The 19,955-nt window shown below is 41.7% G+C and overlaps 1 protein-coding gene across 5 annotated transcripts in view; it reads left to right on the top strand.

Annotated features, from left to right (window-relative positions):
* Positions 1–19,955, top strand: part of GRM1 (glutamate metabotropic receptor 1) — a 379,329-nt gene that overhangs the window by 278,788 nt on the left and 80,586 nt on the right. For all 5 annotated transcript variants that reach the window (XM_084777504.1, XM_084777506.1, XM_084777508.1 and 2 more), the window contains one exon: positions 4,473–4,708. In XM_084777504.1, the coding sequence (XP_084633630.1) occupies positions 4,473–4,708 (236 nt within the window). The remainder of the gene's footprint in view (positions 1–4,472; positions 4,709–19,955) is intronic.

The following is a 19,955-nucleotide window of genomic DNA, read 5'->3' on the forward strand; positions in this document are numbered from 1 at the left end:
TGCCCTTTTGCTCTACTAAGCTTCCTGGCAGTACGTCTCCACTTCCTTTAGTCACACACTCACTTTGGCAAACCTGTGCTTGTAAATTATTTTGTTGCCTCTTTGAGGTGTAAATCTACCAACTGCTTGCCGGTTTTTTTATAACCTTAGGATATCCTTCTCTCTGGGTCTGGGAGCCATCCTCTTGAAATATATGTGGAACTTTGCTTCCCAGTTTCTGTGAGAAGTTATGAGTCTAATTTATACAAGTGATAATAAACAAACTCAGATGACTAACTTCCCTGGGCTGCCCTTAGTATTTTTCCAGTGTTTCCTTCAGCTGTTTAAAAACCCATTTTCTTTCATTTCTGTACAGTTGAGTTCAATGTTTTTTTTTCACATATCATCATAATTTGAATTAACCACACATTTTGTAATGGCCATCTTACCAAAATCAGCCTACCGATTCAAAGCATTTCCTATCAAAATACCAACACAATTCTTTACAGACCTTGAAAGAAAAATTCTCAACTTTATATGGAAAAACAAAAAACTCAGAAAAGGAAAAACAATCCTGTACAATAAAATAACATCTGGGGGTATTACTATCTTGATCTCAACCTGTTCTTCAGAACCATAGTAAAAAAAAAAACACCAACATAGTATTGGCATAAAATCAGACAGGTTGATTGATGGAATCGAATCAAAGACCCAGAAATAAACCTACACACCTATGAACACTTGATTTTTGACAAAGAAGTCAAAACTATATATTGGAACAAGGAAAGCATCCTCATTAAATGGTGCTGGTCTAACTGGATGTCTGCATGTAGAAAAGTGCAAATAGATCCATATTTATCACCCTGCACAAAACTCAATCCAAGTGGATCAAAGACCTCAACTTAAAACCAAATAAACTAAATCTATTAGAAGAGAAAGTGAGGAAGAGCCTTAAATGTCTTGGCACAAGAGACACCTTCCTAAATAGAACACCAGCAGCTCAGGTATTAAGAGCAACAGTTGATGAATGGGACCTCATGAAACTGAAGAGCTTCTGTAAGAAGGACACTGTCAAAAGGACACAATACCAGCCAACAGATTGGGAAAAAGAACTTCATCAACCGTACATACAACTGAGGGCTGAGATCCGAAATGTGTAAAGAATTCAAGAAATTAGACAGCAACAAATCAAACAACTCAAATTTTAAAATGAGGTACAGAGATAAACAGATAATTCTCAACAGAGGAATCTTGAATGGCTGAGAGGCACTTAAAGAAATGCTCAGTGTCCTTAGTCATCAGAGAAATGCAAATCAAAACGACTCTGAGATTCTGTCTTACACCTGTCAAAATAGCTAACATCCAATACACAAGCAACAGCTCATACTGATGACGATGTGGAGGAAGGGAGACACTAGTGCATTGTTAGTGGGAGGCGTACAAATTTGTACAACCACTTTGGAAAACAATTTGGTGATTTCTCAGATATTTGGTCATCATTTTGCCTCAACACCCAGCTATACCACTCCTGAGCACATATCCTAAAGGTGCTCTACCATACAACAAGGACACTTGCTCACCTGTATTGATAGCAGCTCTATTTATAACTAAAAGCAGAAACTAAAAGCAACCTGGATGTCCCTCAACTAAAGAATGGATTAAAAAAATGGTACATTTATTCAATAGAATATTACTCAGCTATTAAAAACAATGACATGATGAAACTTGCAGGCAAATAGATAGAGCTAGAAAATTTTATCCTAAGCAGGGTAACTCAGACCCAGAAAGTCAGGCATGGTATGTACTCCCTTTGAAGTGGATTTTAGCCATAAAGTTTAACCATGCTACAATCAACAGACCCCCAAAAGCTAAGTAACAAGGAGGGCTCAAGGGAGAATGGGAGAATCTCACTCAAAAGGGGAAATAAAACAGACATATGAATCAGAAGGAGAGAGAGAGGACTGAGTGTGAGAAGGATGGGAGTGGGAACAGGAAGGATGCAGTGTGTGGAGGATGGAAGGAGGAAGAACTGCAATCAATGTGAGGGTCTCTCTGGAACAAGCTATAAATCTAGGACAATGGAAACTCCCAGGAATCTATGAGGGTGACCCTAGCTAAGACTCCTAGCAAGAGTGGATACGGAACATAAAGCAGTCACCTACTATAACCAGGAAAGACCTCTAATGGAAAAATGGGGACACCATCATAACCACAAAACCTTTGACCCACAGCTTTTCCAGCCTAAAGAGGGCCAGGGAGAAAGAGGGAGCAGAAAGTGAGGGAATTCACAACCAATGGCTGGCTCAACTTGAGTCCCATGTCATAAGAGAAAGAGCCCACCCTGACACTTTTAATATTCTGCTATCCTCGCAGACAGGAAGCTAGCATAACTGTCATCTGAGTGGCTTCATGCAAAAGTTTAAAACATGCAGAAACCCACAGCCAGACATTAGGCAGAGCTCAGGGACTCTTCTGGAAGATAGGAAGGCTTGAAAGAGCCAGAGAGGTGGAGGACACCACAAGAAAACCTACAAAACAAACTAACCTGGGCCCATAGGGGCTCATAGAGACTGAACCACCAACCAGAGAGCATCCATGGGATGGACCTAAGCTCCCTACACATATGAAGCAGATGTATAGCTTGGTCCTCATGTGCGACCTCTATCTGACCACAGGAGCAGAGGCTGTCTCTGACTCTGTTGGTGGCCTTTGGATCCATTTACCTAACTGAACATCCTTGTCTAGCCTCAGTAGAAGATGTGCCTAGTCCTACTACAGCCTGATATGACAAGGCAGGTTGATATCCATGGGAGGTCTCCCCTACTCTGCAAACAAAGGGGGGAGAGCATAAGGGGAGGAGAGGTGAAAGGAGAGACTAGGAGAGGAGGGAGGGGAAGTTCTGATTGGGGTATAACGTAAATAAATTAATAAATCTTTTTGTGCTTGGCTCTTGGTATCATATTTCTCTGACACCCTCTTAGCTTCAGCTCATATGAACATTTGAAATTAGTAGATACTATTATCACTCATGGAAGATGTAAATGCTCTAGAAGGCGAGCCCATTTTAAAAATCCAACCCTGTAGATAAAATGTCAGTGGTTTCCACTTAGTGAGGAAGAGGATTCTTTTTATATTTGAGAGTGAAATAGTTTTCCATAAATGCTATTACTTGGGGGATAGCACTCAGGAAATATTCTGGCCACTTCTATGGAAGCCAAATGAGAATAATTTTCCAGGAAAAACACCAAGTTACTTTGTTACTTCATGACATACAACTCTTGTAATGTTTTGGTTGTAGTGTTGAAATCACATTTGTTGAGAACACAACACAAAGGCCCTTGCACCCACAAGTCTCCAGGGAGACTAGGAATGTTAAGAAGGCAGGGTTGTCTTTCCTGTGGGAAAGACTTACAACCTGTTCTTCCATCCAGATAGCTGGGAGTTAGAAGTGATTACTAGTTTAGTGATCTGTTTTATCTGTTATTCCATGCCAAATTAATCTTCTATAACCAGGACTAGAGGGGGCTAGTTCTCAAAATGACCCTTAAAGCAGGACTGGAGATACTCAGTAATCTAAATGACTCTTATATTATGTGTATAGTCAGAGGCTCCTCCAAGTTCCCACAACCAGGACCAGAGGTGGCTAATAGCCCAAATAACCTCTGTGCTATCTGTATGACTGAGACCAAGCCAGACCCTTCCTTAGGCCTTTATAGGTATCCTACGTCTAGAATCCATTTCTTGAGGAAATGACATGTCGTTTTGAAGGAATTATGTTTCCATGTACACCATTATATTGCAAAAATGTCCCCCCCCCAAATTATGTGTTTCAATTTGTTGGGAATAAACTGCCTGCTTGTGTGTTTTCATAAGGAAAGTGATGATGGCAATGATGATAGTATCCATGACTACAGCTAAAGTTCAGTGAGCATCAGACTCCCTGAAGTTTTAAGTCAGATTGACAAAGTCATTCTGAACCGAATTTTCATTCTCACCTCTTCGTTGTTTGTTTCACTGCCACGACCACCTGCGAGGTTCTCCTCACACACTGAGTGCTTATTATGAAGAACGGGAACACTTGGGTTTTATTGTCTCCAGTGTGGACAGTAATTACTAGGTGTTTTGATTATTTAGCACTTGGAGAACTAGACACGGGAACCAGATTGCCTGGACCCAACAAAATTTTGGATCATTTCTGAAAGTTTTTCCTCTCTTTTCCATGACAGTGATTAACGCACTAGGGAAGGCTCAGTGAACGTTAGCTGCAGCCGCTGATACTATCATCACTCTTACCATCCTCTTCCTGATGCAAATCCACAAGGAGGAGGCTTCCTTTCCACAGCTTTTTCCTTTCTAGTAAAGGTGAACTGGTGGTTATAGTGTCTTAAATTAGACTTTATATCCTCTGGATTGCTTTGCTCGTATGTATTTCTGGACTCATTTGTGAGACATTGTCTTCTTCTCTCTTTACCCCAATCCCTGTATCATTTCAGTGACGGTTGGGCGGACAGAGATGAAGTTATTGAAGGCTATGAGGTGGAAGCCAACGGAGGAATCACGATAAAGCTACAGTCTCCAGAGGTCAGGTCGTTTGATGACTACTTCCTGAAGCTGAGGCTGGACACCAACACGAGAAACCCTTGGTTCCCTGAGTTCTGGCAACATCGCTTCCAGTGTCGGCTACCTGGTCACCTCTTGGAGAACCCCAACTTTAAAAAAATCTGCACAGGTAACTGTTGATAATGTACCAGCTCGGTGTTGGTCATCATCTCTAGTTCCATTTCAACCTGTCAATCAGAATGAGATGGGAGGTGGGTAATGAAAGCTTAGCTTATAAAACAGCTTATATAAAGTGAATATATATATATACACACACACACACACACACATTCCCCTCACACCATGGATTTATGTTCCTATATGTTAGAGAAACCTGGTCCCTGCAAAAAGACCTAAAACAATATAGGACAAGGTAATAGAGCAGTTAGACATCCAGTACTTGAGCTAGAGGGGAAAGGTATCTTCACGTACTTAGGCTACGTGAGGCACAGCACATAAGCATGGGTGATTTGGTCCTTTTCTTTGTGGCTACTTTAATACACAACTCAGGAGAGGGGTGGGTGGCATCATCTTAGGCCACACAACCAACATGCTTTTTGAGAGCACAGATGCCAAGAACCATAGTCTCATCTGTCAGCCAGATGGTGGCTTGCAGTTGGAAGGCTGCTGCTTGTGCACTGTTCACTCAAGCCAGCATGAAGGGTAGCATGCTTTTCCAAGGTTTTTAGGGGCTTGGTGGACGCTGCAGGGTGATATTCACCCTCTAAGAATTACTTAACTCAAACTCCATAACATTGTAACTATTATAAGAATTATCGTTACTGCATAGGGACATCATGCCTCCTGTCATTTTCTAGTATGGTCTGTGATGCAGACATAAATAAATAGCCTTTGCCCTGTCACAGTACCATTCCAAGCCAGATGTCCATGCCAAGCTGACACAGCATAAAGATTTGTCCACAGTGACAGACTGGACACTAGTAATGACCTCATTTTTTAATTGCATGACAAAAGTGTGGGTTTCCTGGGTTTAGGCTAACAGATACTTAGAAGAGCCTAGAAATTAATTATTCATGTCACTTGCATGTATAGAACTTGTATATAGAAGCAATTGGAGAGAGAATGGTATGAGGCATAACCTGTAAGCATATATTCTCTTGGGACAAATCAAAGTGAAACCGATAAAGAACCCAAGATAATGAGTTTTTAACAAGTCAGGGTAAGAACAATATTTATTACATGGAATATTCTATCTTTAATAAATACTTACATTTGATGTAGGAAAGCTTTATAATGGTGATACATATAAATACAATAAGGTATGTATAACTTGGAGCAAGAGTAGATGAGAAGAAGGGGGAGGAGGGACAAGAGGAGAGGAGGAGGAGAAGGGGGAGGAGGGACAAGAGGAGAGGAGGAGGAGAAGGGGGAGGAGGGACAAGAGGAGAGGAGGAGGAGAAGGGGGAGGAGGGACAAGAGGAGAGGAGGAGGAGAAGGGGGAGGAGGGACAAGAGGAGAGGAGGAGGAGAAGGGGGAGGAGGGACAAGAGGAGAGGAGGAGGAGAAGGGGGAGGAGGGACAAGAGGAGAGGAGGAGGAGAAGGGGGAGGAGGGACAAGAGGAGAGGAGGAGGAGAAGGGGGAGGAGGGACAAGAGGAGAGGAGGAGGAGAAGGGGGAGGAGGGACAAGAGGAGAGGAGGAGGAGAAGGGGGAGGAGGGACAAGAGGAGAGGAGGAGGAGAAAGGGGAGGAGGGACAAGAGGAGAGGAAGAGGAGAAGGGGGAGGAGGGACAAGAGGAGAGGAGGAGGAGAAGGGGGAGGAGGGACAAGAGGAGAGGAGGAGGAGAAGGGGGAGGAGGGACAAGAGGAGAGGAGGAGGAGAAAGGGGAGGAGGGACAAGAGGAGAGGAGGAGGAGAAGGGGGAGGAGGGACAAGAGGAGAGGAAGAGGAGAAGGGGGAGGAGGGACAAGAGGAGAGGAGGAGGAGAAGGGGGAGGAGGGACAAGAGGAGAGGAGGAGGAGAAGGGGGAGGAGGGACAAGAGGAGAGGAGGAGGAGAAGGGGGAGGAGGGACAAGAGGAGAGGAGGAGGAGAAGGGGGAGGAGGGACAAGAGGAGAGGAGGAGGAGAAAGGGGAGGAGGGACAAGAGGAGAGGAGGGGGAGAAGGGGGAGGAGGGACAAGGGGAGAGGAGGAGGAGAAGGGGGAGGAGGGACAAGAGGAGAGGAGGAGGAGAAGGGGGAGGAGGGACAAGAGGAGAGGAGGAGGAGAAAGGGGAGGAGGGACAAGAGGAGAGGAGGAGGAGAAGGGGGAGGAGGGACAAGAGGAGAGGAAGAGGAGAAGGGGGAGGAGGGACAAGAGGAGAGGAGGAGGAGAAGGGGGAGGAGGGACAAGAGGAGAGGAGGAGGAGAAGGGGGAGGAGGGACAAGAGGAGAGGAGGAGGAGAAAGGGGAGGAGGGACAAGAGGAGAGGAGGGGGAGAGGCACAGCAGCAGAGGAAGGGTTGTGCGCTCATCATTTCCTGATGGATAGGAGCTATGGAGAAGGTAAGAGGCAATAAAACTGAAGGATTGCAATTGAGAAAAGACGAGCAGAGAAAACTTCACCGGGAGCATAGCTATGGATGTGAAGGTGGCAGGTGTCAGCCATCTTAACATTAGGCACGAGCTCTCTAGAAGAAGGAAGAGCACATGAGAGTGAGAACACATACTAGCCTGGTAGAAGGGTAATGCCAAGGCCAGGCTTGTTGGAACCAGTGAGAGTCAAGCATGGGGGAGAGCTGAAAGGACCCCACAAATTGCATTACCAAGGACATCCCCTTACGGTGCAGCTGAGAGTCTGAGGACTAGACCATGGCAATCGGGAACATGGAGACAGAGATTCACTTCTGAGTTGGTCTTGAATGAGATCCTGAATGAGCTACAGCGATTGGTTGACAGATTATCAAACAGACTCTGCTTTGAGGAGCTAGATGTCACCGACCAAGACCCGCAGAACTGACATAAATCTGGCAGTTTGGGATCATGCAATAAAAGTGGATGTACTCGTAGCAGTCCTCTTCAGTCAGAGTATTCAACAAGTGACAAACGACACTGACTTGTGAATTACTCTATGGAGTCACGAAAGTAGAACACAGGGTAGAACTTTCTATTCCATCTCTTTGCTGTGCACTACATGTGGGTATTAACACGTAACTATGGCTTGTAAGCCTGGGGAGAAAAAGAAGTCGTTTTATTTCCCTTTATTAATTTAAGTTTAAGCCTGGTTAAGGCAGGTGTGACTGCTACATTTGGACAGTGCTAATTAACAGTGTCAAGAAGGAACCTACCATGATGGCTCAGGCCTCTAATTCCAGCACTTAGGAAGCTGAGGGAGGAGGACTGAGAGTTTGAAGTCATCCTGGGCCATGCAATGAGACCCTATCTTATAAACAAGAAAAATCACCGAGTATAGATAGTGGTATACACCTTTAATCCCATCACTTGGGAGGCAGAGGCAGGTGAATGTCTGAGTCATCTTGGTCTGCAAAGTGAGCTCCAGCATAGGCAAGACTATACAGAGAAACTGTGGGGAAAAATGACAAACTGAGACTGGACAGGACATTCAGCAGTTAAGACACTTTCTTTGCAATCATGAAAATCAGAGTTCAGATCCCAGAATCCAAATAAGAAACTGGGTATCCCCACATATGCTCACATCTCCAGCACTGAGTTGGATAGGACAGTGAGGTCACTGAAGTTTTCTGGCTTACAACTTAATTAAAAGAATGAAGAGACTCTGCCTGTGTATAAATAGCTAGAAAATAATGGAAGATAGCACCTGACACCCTCTTTTGACCTCCACACAAATGAACAGAGAACCAGTTTGCACACCACTACATTCATGTGCATATACTCACATAGATATACATAAATAAATATAAAAATAAATCTTAGGGGCCTGGAGGGATGGATCATCAGTGAAGCCAGTATCTTGTTCTTATAAAGGATGCACTTGCAACTGCAGTTCATGCAAGCACATGCATACACATGCACTCTCTCTCTCTCTCACACACACACTCACACATGCATACACACATGCATGAACACACACATGCACACCTATTCACATTCACACACACCCACTCACACATACACACACATTCACACATGTACACCCATAAACACACAAACACTCACACACACACATGCCTACACACATGCACACACACACTCACACATGCACACCCCCCCTACAAGCACTCACACACACATGTACCTACACATGCACCCCCACACACATGCACACAAACACACACAATTTTAAAATAACAAAAAAATGAATCCTAAAAGGACAAATTAACAATGACAGCAAAAATATCAATAGGAAATAGGCAACAGGTGAATTCTGTGTTTATTGCATGAAATTATTGTCAGGGTTTCATCTCCATGTGACAATAACAGTTGAGAAATTAGAGTGTCTAGATACAACATGAAGTCTGGGAATTTTATTCTTCCAGCTAAATTTTGATACATATTTCCACAGAGAAGGAAATATCACTGATCACAGCGGTGCCCAATTAACAGGGGACTGTAAATGGGTACCTTTCTTAGCTTCACTTCTGTGCACACCAGAACTCCTAAGTAGTGTGGCTCCACTGCCCTAGATGAAAAAAAAATCCTCTTTAGAGCAGGAACTATACAAATATTTGGCTTTGTTCTGTGAGATTCAGGTGTAATATTGTATCTTTTCTCTCAGGAGGAAAAGAGAACTACATTGAGTATTCCCTGAGCTGGAGAATTCTGCTCACTCCTTAATTGAATTAAACTATTGTTCTGTCGGCATCACAGACTGCAAGAGATGTTATAGAGAATGTTCATCAAGTATCCTCTATTTCAGTACACCTTTATGACAAGCCACCACCAAGGCTTGGTGGCTTAAATAACAATAATTTGTTTAGTTCATGATTCTGGAGGTCACTGGGTGGTTTTGCTCATGTCCCAGGGCTGAAGCTGACTGGCGACTGGCTCATCTCAGAGATGTTCAGCAGAGAAAGATTTGCCTCCTTCTGAAAAACGCTGTCTTTTCCCGGAGGAGAGCTCAGATGGCATCACAGTGTAGAAATGGGTCTCCAAGATGTAGGATTAGCTTAAGGCCTTGGAGGCTTGGGTTCAGAACTAATACCCATAAGGTTAATTGGGATTTAGGAAGAGAGACACTGGTGTGGTGGGCCTGCCTAACATTCTAGCATGAGTTCTAAGGCAGCCTAAGGACAGATGCAGAGCAACAGTGGACAGATAAAAGTATTTTTCTCAGCCCTGATTAATAGCCAGCTTCCTGGTTGATCTTCAGGATTGTGAATTACCACTTGGGCCAAACTTCCAGAAAGGAAAAGAGAAGTTTTACCCTAGGACACAATGGAGAAAAATAAGTCAGGACCTGTCTCTGCTCACATTAATGTGGCTAAAACTGAATGGGACGGTCTTCTCTGATCTCACTTACAGGATAAGTTAACCCAAAGTGGAAACTGTACAAAATTGAAAAACTAATAATAACTCAAACTTACTATTAAAAACAGAACACTCTAAAAATCTAATGGTGGCCTCCAAGCTACTGTGGCACAATTCTTCCAGGAGTCTTGAAGCTATCTTACCAGATGCCTTATTCTGCTTTCTGCCACCGTAACAGATTGCTATAAATGGTACAAGTTTCCAATGAGCTATGTTCATTTGTCCATGGAACTGGAGGCTGAAGTCTGCATGAACTACATCTAGTCCCACCTTGTGAGCTAAGCCATCCTGTGCATGGTAGATGGAACAAGTAGGCTGGGAGACAGAGAAAGGGGCTAACCCTAAGGCGTTTAATAACTCCCCTTTGCAATACAGGCAATAACCTCTTCATGAAGTCTCTTGATAATCCAGATTTTTCCTTCCTTCCTTCTTTCCTTTCCTTTCCTTTTTCTTTTTTTCTCTTTCTTTCTTTTTTCTTTTTTGTTTGTTTGTTTTTTTTTGTTTGTTTTTTGAGACAGGGTTTTTCCTGCTGTCCTGGCTTTCCTGGACTTGCTTTGTAGTCCAAGCTGGCCTCAAACTCACAGCAATCTGCCTGCCTCGGCCTCCCTAGTACTCGGATTAAAGGTGTGCACCACCAAGTATTTCTCTTCTTTCTTTTCTTTTCACTCTTTCTTTCTTTCTTTCTTTTTTTCTTTCTTTCTTTCTTCTTTCTCCATCTCTTTAGTTTTTTATTTTTAGACAAGGTTTCTTTGCATAGCTTTGGCTGCCCTGGAACTAGTTTGAGATGAGGCTGGCCTTGAACTCACAGAGATCTTTGCTTCCAAAGTGCTGGGAATAAAGGCATGCCACTACCTGGTCTAAAAATCCAGTTTCTAAAGGTCTAGTATGTTTTTTCCTCCATAAATAATTAATATATTCCAATCACATCCACCTCCCTCCTCTTCTCTTCCGGGTCCCATTCTCTCATCCTCTTCCCTAATTTTTCCTTCCCATCTCCTCAGAAAAGGCGAGCCCCCCACTCTGCAACTTGCCCCAACACATAAAGTCACATCAGGACTAATTGCATCCTTCCACTGAGGCCAGACAAGGTAGCCCGGCTAGGTAAAATGGATCCCAAAGCATGCAAAGCAAGCAACTGTGTTCATGTCAAGGTCTGGCCCGCTACAATTGCTAAGGGGTCCACATGAAGACCAAGCTGCTGATCAGCTACATATGTGGAAGGCGGCTAGGTCGAGTTCATGCATATTCTTTGGTTGATGATTCAATCTCTGTGAGCGCCCATGGGCCTAGGGTAGTTGACTCTGTACCCTCCCCCAACCCTGTCAGTTTTCCCACTCTCCCAGACCTCTCACCTCCCAACCCCACTCTCCCCACACCATGTGTCCACCCTTGTTCCCCTCCCTCTCCCCTCTCCCAGATGGCTAGACTCACAACTAAAAATATATTACAATTAAATTTCAATGTGTATTTTGAGGGGACATCTGCATTGTTGCACAGGACTAGCCATCAATATCACACAAGTCAAGAACCTACGTCATGAGCATTACCATCAAATTATTCCAATATCCCTTGGTGAACAGACGAACACAAGTATACACTAACTTAAACACACACACACACACATACACACACACACACACACACACACACACACACACACACACACATACATACACAAAACCAATGTTCTCATTTGCTTCCAATTGAGAGGAATGAGAAAGAAAGGAGGAAAAAAAAAAACCAGAGTTGTGACTATAAATGTAGAACTGAAAGAGGCTGAGAACATAGTGCATCCAGTAAACTTATGCACTTAATTAATGCGTTGCCCTACCACAAAATTATAATACGTAGTTCTAAGGAAGCCCAAGCTTTTATGCTTTTAGGCTAGTAATTGCATGTTTAGGAATCTATTACAAGGGAACAGTCTAAAAATAGTAACACCAACAGCCAAGAAAAACTCTGTCTCATATTCATTGTTCTTTTAATGAGAAAAATTGGAAGCATCCTAAATGTCCAACAATAAGATAAGAATGGCTAAGTAATTATAGTGCTTTTATAGAGAAGAGTATTACAGGGCACCCTAAAGCCAAACTGCAATATCAAAGCATGGGAAGTGTCATCCCCCTGAGTGCGAGATGCTGAGTTACACACACACACCATGATTGTCACAAGGCAATCCAAATGAAGGGCACTGAGTGTCTCTCACCAGTGCTGGTAGCAGTTGACTTTTGAAGCAGTTTGTTTTCAGAAGCTTGGGAACTGCTCATGTCTTCCAAGTGAACTTCTAGAAAATGGATCCGCTTCTGGAAACAAAGCTCAAGAAAAAACTCTAAACGAGAAAGCTTGAGATGGAAAGATTTTCTTGTTACTTCACTAAAGCATTTTTCCTTAATGTTTTGATGGTCCAGAACTTCCAATGTTTAGAGAGGATGAGAAATAATACATGTATATCAAGTATATGGCTTAAAATTATATTGGAAGATGAAAATACCCCAAAAATTTAACAGTAATTATTGGTGGGTAGATAAATTACATAAAGTAAGCATTACAAGAATGTTTCTCTTTCTTTCCCTTTCTTTTAGTTTCTTTCTTTCTTTTTTTATTTTTGAGACAGGATCTTACATCATAGCCCCAAGTGACCTGGAATTCACTGTGTAATTGTGTAGATCAGACTGCCTTTGTCTACTGAGTACTGGTATTACTGGTGCGTGCCAACCACCATACCTGGCATTGCATTGCTTTTAAAATCAGAAAAAAAAATATAAGAGCTTCTATAGTAATGAAAAGTAAATGTCTTTAACACTGTATACCAGTGATTAAGAATTATATATTTATTTTCTCTAGTTTCCCCACCTTTAAATATAATTATTTTAAACTTACAACTTCAAAGACTATTTCTGTGAGGTGATCAATATCACTGTCTTTCTCTGGTTGTCATGCCACTAAGCATTAGGACTTTGTGTTTATGTAAGTATAGTCAACTCCTCATGCCCATGGCTTCCACATCAGCATGTTCAACTAAATGTGAAGTCAAACTACTCAAGAAATGTTGCATCTATACTATGTACAGATTTCCCCCTTGTAGTTATCCTTAACCATACAACCTCAGCCCAGAATGTATACTGTCTTCAACATCATTGCTAATCTGGAGATTTAATATTAATATCCTAGAGGATATTCCTATTTTATATTCAAAATTTTCTCCATCTTATGCAAAGGCCTGACTATCCTTAGGCTTTGGTGTCTGTAGAAGGGGATTGTCCTGAATTCAGTCCCTGTGGTGAGCAAGAGACAACTGTATTGCCTGCTTTTATCATTTCCTTGCAGAATAACCCATATTAGTCCATTCAATTCACTAAGCATCTGTGTGAGGTAGATATTGTTATCATGTTACAGTTGCTGAACCTCAAATTCAGAGCTTAAGTTAGGTCATCCATCAGTTAACAGAAATGTAAATGAGGCGGTGCTGCATCTATAGGTACTTTCTGGTCCAAATCCCTAGGAGCAATCATCCCAGGGACCTGTTCAGTGCTTGTTAGGAATGATAAAGTGCTATTTCACTGCAAATGTGATACAAATCCCTTAGGCAGTTAAGTGGCTTGTTGCACAAGTCGATGGACTTGCACAATGCCACTCTTTCCACTGTCCTCACAATGATTAAAATTTTAGAAGTTAGGCTATGTTAGTTAGTGCTTTTCCAACACATCTCCAAATCCCCTGATGTAGTCAGCTAATTAAGCAGTGATGTGGACTTTGCATAAAGCACTTTTTAATTAGTCTCAGTGATTTTCAAATCACTCAGCCTTGGCTCAGTACCCTTAGTCTTCCAATCAGCAGTCTAACGCATACAAACTCTGTTCATATAGCAAATCTGAAATAGTACTTAATAAAGGTTTCTATGGAAACTAACAGCAATATAATCTAAAAAATGAATTTTTTTAAATCACTAGAAGTATAAAATGAATGACAGAAGTGTAGCTATCAACAATCTGTAAAGGTTAGTAGATTAATTCTTCTTCTTTGTGCTATTTTTTTTACAAGTATGCCTGCATATTAATTATAGGATTATGGAGTCCATTTCATATATAGTAATCTCACCTGGATAAAAATAAGAATACTAGAGGAAGTGAAAGCTTACTTTGTTTGTCAATAGCACTGAAGCCCATTTCATACAAAAATGGAGATTAAAGCTGAAGTGTAATGTAAATTTGCCTGACTATGTCATGGAACCACTACACAAAGCTACCAAAGGTAAAATTCTACATTTTTGCAGCAGAAAAGATCGAGCACTTTGTGAGTTCATTCCTTTGAACTCAGAGAACAGGGAACTGTTTCCTGAACTTTACAGGGAAATGAGGTGAAAGCACAACATGTTTATAAATGGCATAATCCCTATTGGAGACACTGTCAAGATTCAAGCACAGTCAAGAACAGTGTGTGTGGATGTACAAGGTGTCACTTCCTGCTGCGCTAATTATGCAAACTCAGGCTTTCACCTTGACACGGACATGTCTGTCACAACAGAGAACTCTAAATATTAGTGTACGTGGCTACAGAGATCTAATTTTGTTTTGGGAGCCCGGGTTGCAGAATTCGTTCCGAGACATCCTTACATAAAACACGGTGACATTGACAGGCCAGTGAGTGATCCGAAACTTGTCCAAAGTCAACCGCCCAACCTTCTAAACTTCTTTTCCTGTCATGCTGCATTCCCAGAGATGCTGAACGGGGCCACACAGCAGTGAGACAAGTTCTCCTTGGCCCATTCAGCTTATCCCATGTTAATTTGTCCTTTCTCCATGTTATCCTTTATTTAATACAACGTACTTGTTCACAATGCACACACACACATAAGACAATTCCAACTATTCTTACTCTGCTTGATCACTCTCCTTCCTCGGAAACTCCCTCTCACCTTCATACATGTCTCCTTCCCGTGACTTTTTGTATGTTAGTGATGAATTAAATAAACATACATGCTTTGATACCCACAAATCATAAAAGTTGATGCATAGATATGTTTTTTTTAAATATCTGTTTATTGTTTGTCTGTAACTGCAAAGCTGGGGATGGAGCTCGGGGGTCACATGCTTGTTGGGCAACAGCTTTCCCGATGAGCTGTACCCCAGCCTACCAATCTCTCCACACAACTATACAGACTTGAGGTATAAAGATGGCAGTTATATGATATCACAGTGAACTCTATTTTATCTTTTACATGAACTTTAATTCACACTTGTGTGTTCTTGGGTGCACTGGTGCGCACTCGCACATTTCTGCAGCGAGTTACCTAGAAACTGGACTTAGGCCCACACACCACAGTCGTTACCAGACCTTGGCTAAAACTGTGAATAGATTTGTTAACTAGGTCAGTTATGCTTAATGAACATATTTCATATAAAGTTACATATTTATAAACTAGAATACTGTCCAGCATGTGCCGTCAACGATTTAGAGGGTGGGAGTTCTCGTGTTTAAAAGCCATGGCGGTTCTTCTAAAGATTTCACCTGCGTGAGTGGCTAGTGCATAGTTTCATAGTCTCAGGTGGCTGGACATCGTAAAACGTAACAGGAGCTACAGCTGGTGGTGGAGTGCTTGCCTTACATGCTTCAGGTCCTGGGTTCAAATCCCACCAGCACAGAGGTAGGAAATAAGTAGGAGGTAATAGTTATTTCAGGGTGGGTATGACCATTTGGGTCCTTGAACATTTCTTTTTTTCTCTCTTATTTTCAATTTTAATAAGGTAATGTAATTGTACATTGCATAACCTTTCCTGTCTGCCTTCTTTTCCTCAGCACAGAGGTGCTGTGGGGAACATCATTACCTCGCGTATATTAACAATTACCATATTTGCTAAGTGTTCTTTTACTTGCATCGATCATCATTTATCTATTCACCAGGAAATAATAATTTGGATTGTTTTCAATTTCAGTTCACTTTACATAAAGTTCATGTGAACACATATGTGTAATCCCAAGCATATACTTTCATTATCTTGGGTTAATTCTTAGGAGTAGAAAGGCCATGGGGTGACAAGATGGCTCGGCTGGTAAAAGCTCTGGCTATGTAGGCCAGACATCCTGCCTTCCATCTTTGGAACCCATGTGAAGGTGGAAGGAAAGAATCAATTCTACAAAACTGTCCTCTGTCATCCATACGTGCACCATGGTATGCATGCCCACATATATACACAGAATAATAACAGATAAACCATGTTTTAAAATATTAATGACTGGAATGGCTGGATTGAATGGTAGGTATATCCTTGATTTCTTTTCATGTACTCGCCTTGGTCTTCCTGTTCATGATGGGGATAGACAATTGAACAAAGAAAATGTTAAGGGATTTTCAGCAGGAAGACAGGTGGCTTGTGCGTATTCAAGAACCACCAACCCTTCTGAACCATATCTTGTGGGGTCCCACTGTTCCGTTGTTTGTGCTACGCGGAAGTTGCTGTTAAAGGTGAGGGGAGTATTTTATGTCTATTATTATAAGCAATCTCTTTAATCCTAATAGCAATCCAACACTAGTCTTTATTGACTACTGTGAAATCAAGATTTCCACATCTCTTTCCTAAATAGATTCCATAGCACTCAATTCTCCAGTGGATGCTTTCGGAAAGCAGTTCTGGTACCGGGGGCTGCATTTCTGCTCTGAGGGGGATGAAGTGGCTCTGAGCAATCAGATCACCAGCTAGACTTATGGTGAGGCGTCTCCCTCTATTTCACAGTAGACACTGGAGCATCATCCTATACATCAAGAGCTGCTCATCAAACTCTCCTTGCTATGGTTTGAGTGTGAAATGTTTGCTGTAGGTTCAGGAATTTGAAACTGCTTGGGCTGATGTTTGGAGAGGCTGTGGGACCTTTTGGACACGGAGTCTAGGTGGAAGACTTAAGAGTCACGGGGGCAGGGATTAGGGTTGTTGCCTCATCTCTGTTCTTTAGCTTCATCTCTGCTAAAGCTACTTAGCACTTTTTAAAGTAACTCAAGACATGGACAGTTCTGTCACTGTCCAAGTTGCATGCTTTGCTAGTGTTTTGGTTCTGGCTGTGGCTTCCATGTTAGCTCACAAGAGCTTTGCCATTCTGGGCACATTCTTTCATTGGCTGTGTTCATTTATTTACCAATAATGTTTGGCATATAAGTATTGGCACTCCAAAACTAGTTAGCCATGGCCAAACACCATGTTTCTCTATATCTACATTGGATAGTTAGTAGAGATGGTAGTTATCTTATAATATTTTAAAAATTGACTAAAAACTCAGTGGTTTAAACAATGCAGATATATTACATTAAATTCTATGGGCTAGGAGGCTGGGATGGATTTAACTGGCATAAAAGGACAATGCCAGTGGACCCACACTCTCTGATGGAATACATAGCTGGGGATCTGTTACCTTGCTTTCTCTGGCTGCCACCTGCATTCCTGGGCTCACGACCCCATTTCACATTCAAAGAGTAGAACATCACATTCATCTGACTTACTTTGTCAATCACACCTTTCTCTGACAATGGACAGGGAACGTTGTCCTCTATTAAGAATTCGTGTGGTGAGATGGAGCTCTTCCAGATAACTTGGGACCCTGTCTCAGGAGATTAATTGCATTATTCTAAAGTCTAGTTTTTGTGTAATCTAATTTTTCTGTGCATTCAGGGATAAGGATGTGATTGTCTTTGAGGGACCTTCGCTTTATCCGAGATGTCTAGACAGAATGTCTAGACAGAGCAAAGATTAGACTCCCTAAACTGGTTTATTGTTTGTTTGTGTGTGTTATTAGGGCTTAAACATAAGGCCTTACATACCTTAAGCAAGCTCTGTTCCATGAATCTACGCTTGACCCTTCCAGTTCCTTTCTATAGGCTACTGTTTTTTAGTTGCTCTTCAGCTGTCTCCCTGCCTCTGTTGCCAGCAGACGAGAGTGTGATGTATGAGTTAGGGATGAGGCTTTAAAAGTCATTTTCATAAGACAGCGATGGTACACACCTTTAATCTCAGCACTCAGGAGGCAGAGGCCAGCTTGGTCTGCAGAGTAGCTGAAGGTACAAAAAGAAACCATGACTCGGGGCGGGGGAGAGTCATTTCATTGTAGGTCTCTGAAAGTTAAACCATATCATCAGCTGAAGACATGTGACCCCTGCGTTTGATCTCAGGAAGTCTCCTTCTTCCCATCATCTTCTTCAGCTCCGTGCGATGCACTGTTAGAGGCTATTGCTCTGGTGTGGCTTTCTTGCTTTTCTTTCTTGTTCCAGGCAGTTAGAAAACCCAGAAGAATGTTAAATCTTGAGTTGTCACTGTAATTTTTAATTTAGGCTGTTAGATTTTAAGTTCCTAATTTTCTTACTAAAACTGTCAAATTATGTAGTTTCTTTTTAACTACATTATTAGTCACGACACATGCCAATAGTCATGCCTAAAATTCCTGTAGACGTGCCCCTCTTTGTAGCCTTGATTTCAGTTGCTTTGAGCCTAATTTCTAATAGATGTCATAGGCTCCTTTTTTTTTTCTTAACTGCTTCCTTCACATCAGAGACTTATGGATCTAAATTAATTATTTCTTGAATTGTAACAAAAAGAATGTGTTTTCTTAGTCCTAGCCGTAAACCTGAATGCTTATTGACTTTTTTGTTTTGTTTTGGATTTTGTATGTGGCACAAAAGCTTCTTGGTGTGATTTTTTTTCCAGATAGAAATAAGAATTAAATTCATCTTGATCTCTGCCTATTTAACCTTCCGAATTCCTTGCCTAAGCCTGCACGCTCATTTAACAAGTCTTAGCAGGTGACAATGTTACAGAGCATTTTATCATTACATAATGGTAGATTAGAGTCCTCTCAGATCCTGGCTACAGCTTCCCATCTGCTACTCATTGCTATACATTATGTTTCATGGTTGGTTGCATCATTCCAGGTTTGCCCCAGCTCTAGTACCAATTTCTGAATTACAACAGCTTTTACTACAATATACTATATACTACATATATACTCATATAGCATATACTACAATAATAAATGGCTCTTAATGTCTTAGAACAATAAGTAATAAATTTTGCATGTGCTATGTAGTTATTATATGTTTGTTACATACCCCTTCTGTGTCCTTTATGCTTTGGGTGCTGAACGTAGAAAACTTTTGTCAGGAATCCTGATGGTTGTGGTGAGGAGAAGCAAACATGGCCAATTATGCTAAAATAACAAACTGAGCCCCTCCCACTAAAACGTCACTGACCAGTGCAAAGACCAAGTAGAGAGAGTTTCCTTCAGGGAAGGAGCCCTTAGTATTACAAAGAAACGCAGGAGTTTAACCAGCTGTTACCAGGGTTAATGTCACAGGTCTTTCTTGCAAGAACAGTGAGCCTTATGCGTCTATAATACATGGGCACTTTCTCTTCAGAATTTTGAATTTAAGAGTCAACCAGCAGAATCACTGTATGGAAATGTGTTTAGAAATTCTTCGCAAAAGACTGAGAGGGATTTCCTTTTCTCCTTGTTTGAATTTCTTTATTTTAGTTTTTAAAAGGGGGCAAATGAGAAATTCAGAATGTTCAGTGTCAGAAGGATTTGTCAACAATATACCTTTACTTTCTAGTCATGGTAAAACTAAGCAATCAGCTAATTCTGTACTGAGTTCTCAAGTTTTCACTACTGAAATTTTCTTTGCTTAAAGGCTTTGGGAAAATCTAGGGTGTGAAAAGGTGGCTCCTAATGCAGCAAACTTGTCTGTAAGGGGATGTCCTGCTTCCACATTCTACCTGTGATGGTCGACAAAACAAAATGTAATAAGGTGTCATTTCTTCCATGGGGTATAACTGGCCCATATTTCTCTCTACAGAAGAGATGTGTGAAGGAAACTGGGCACACACACAATCTAATGATGTGGTACATAAGTTCCTTCTCACTCTCCCTTTATAAGATTTGTTATTGTTGTTGTTGTT

This window comes from Acomys minous (genome assembly GCF_964271855.1).
Source record: "Acomys minous genome assembly, chromosome: 3".
NCBI classification, from domain to species: domain Eukaryota; kingdom Metazoa; phylum Chordata; class Mammalia; order Rodentia; family Muridae; genus Acomys; species Acomys minous.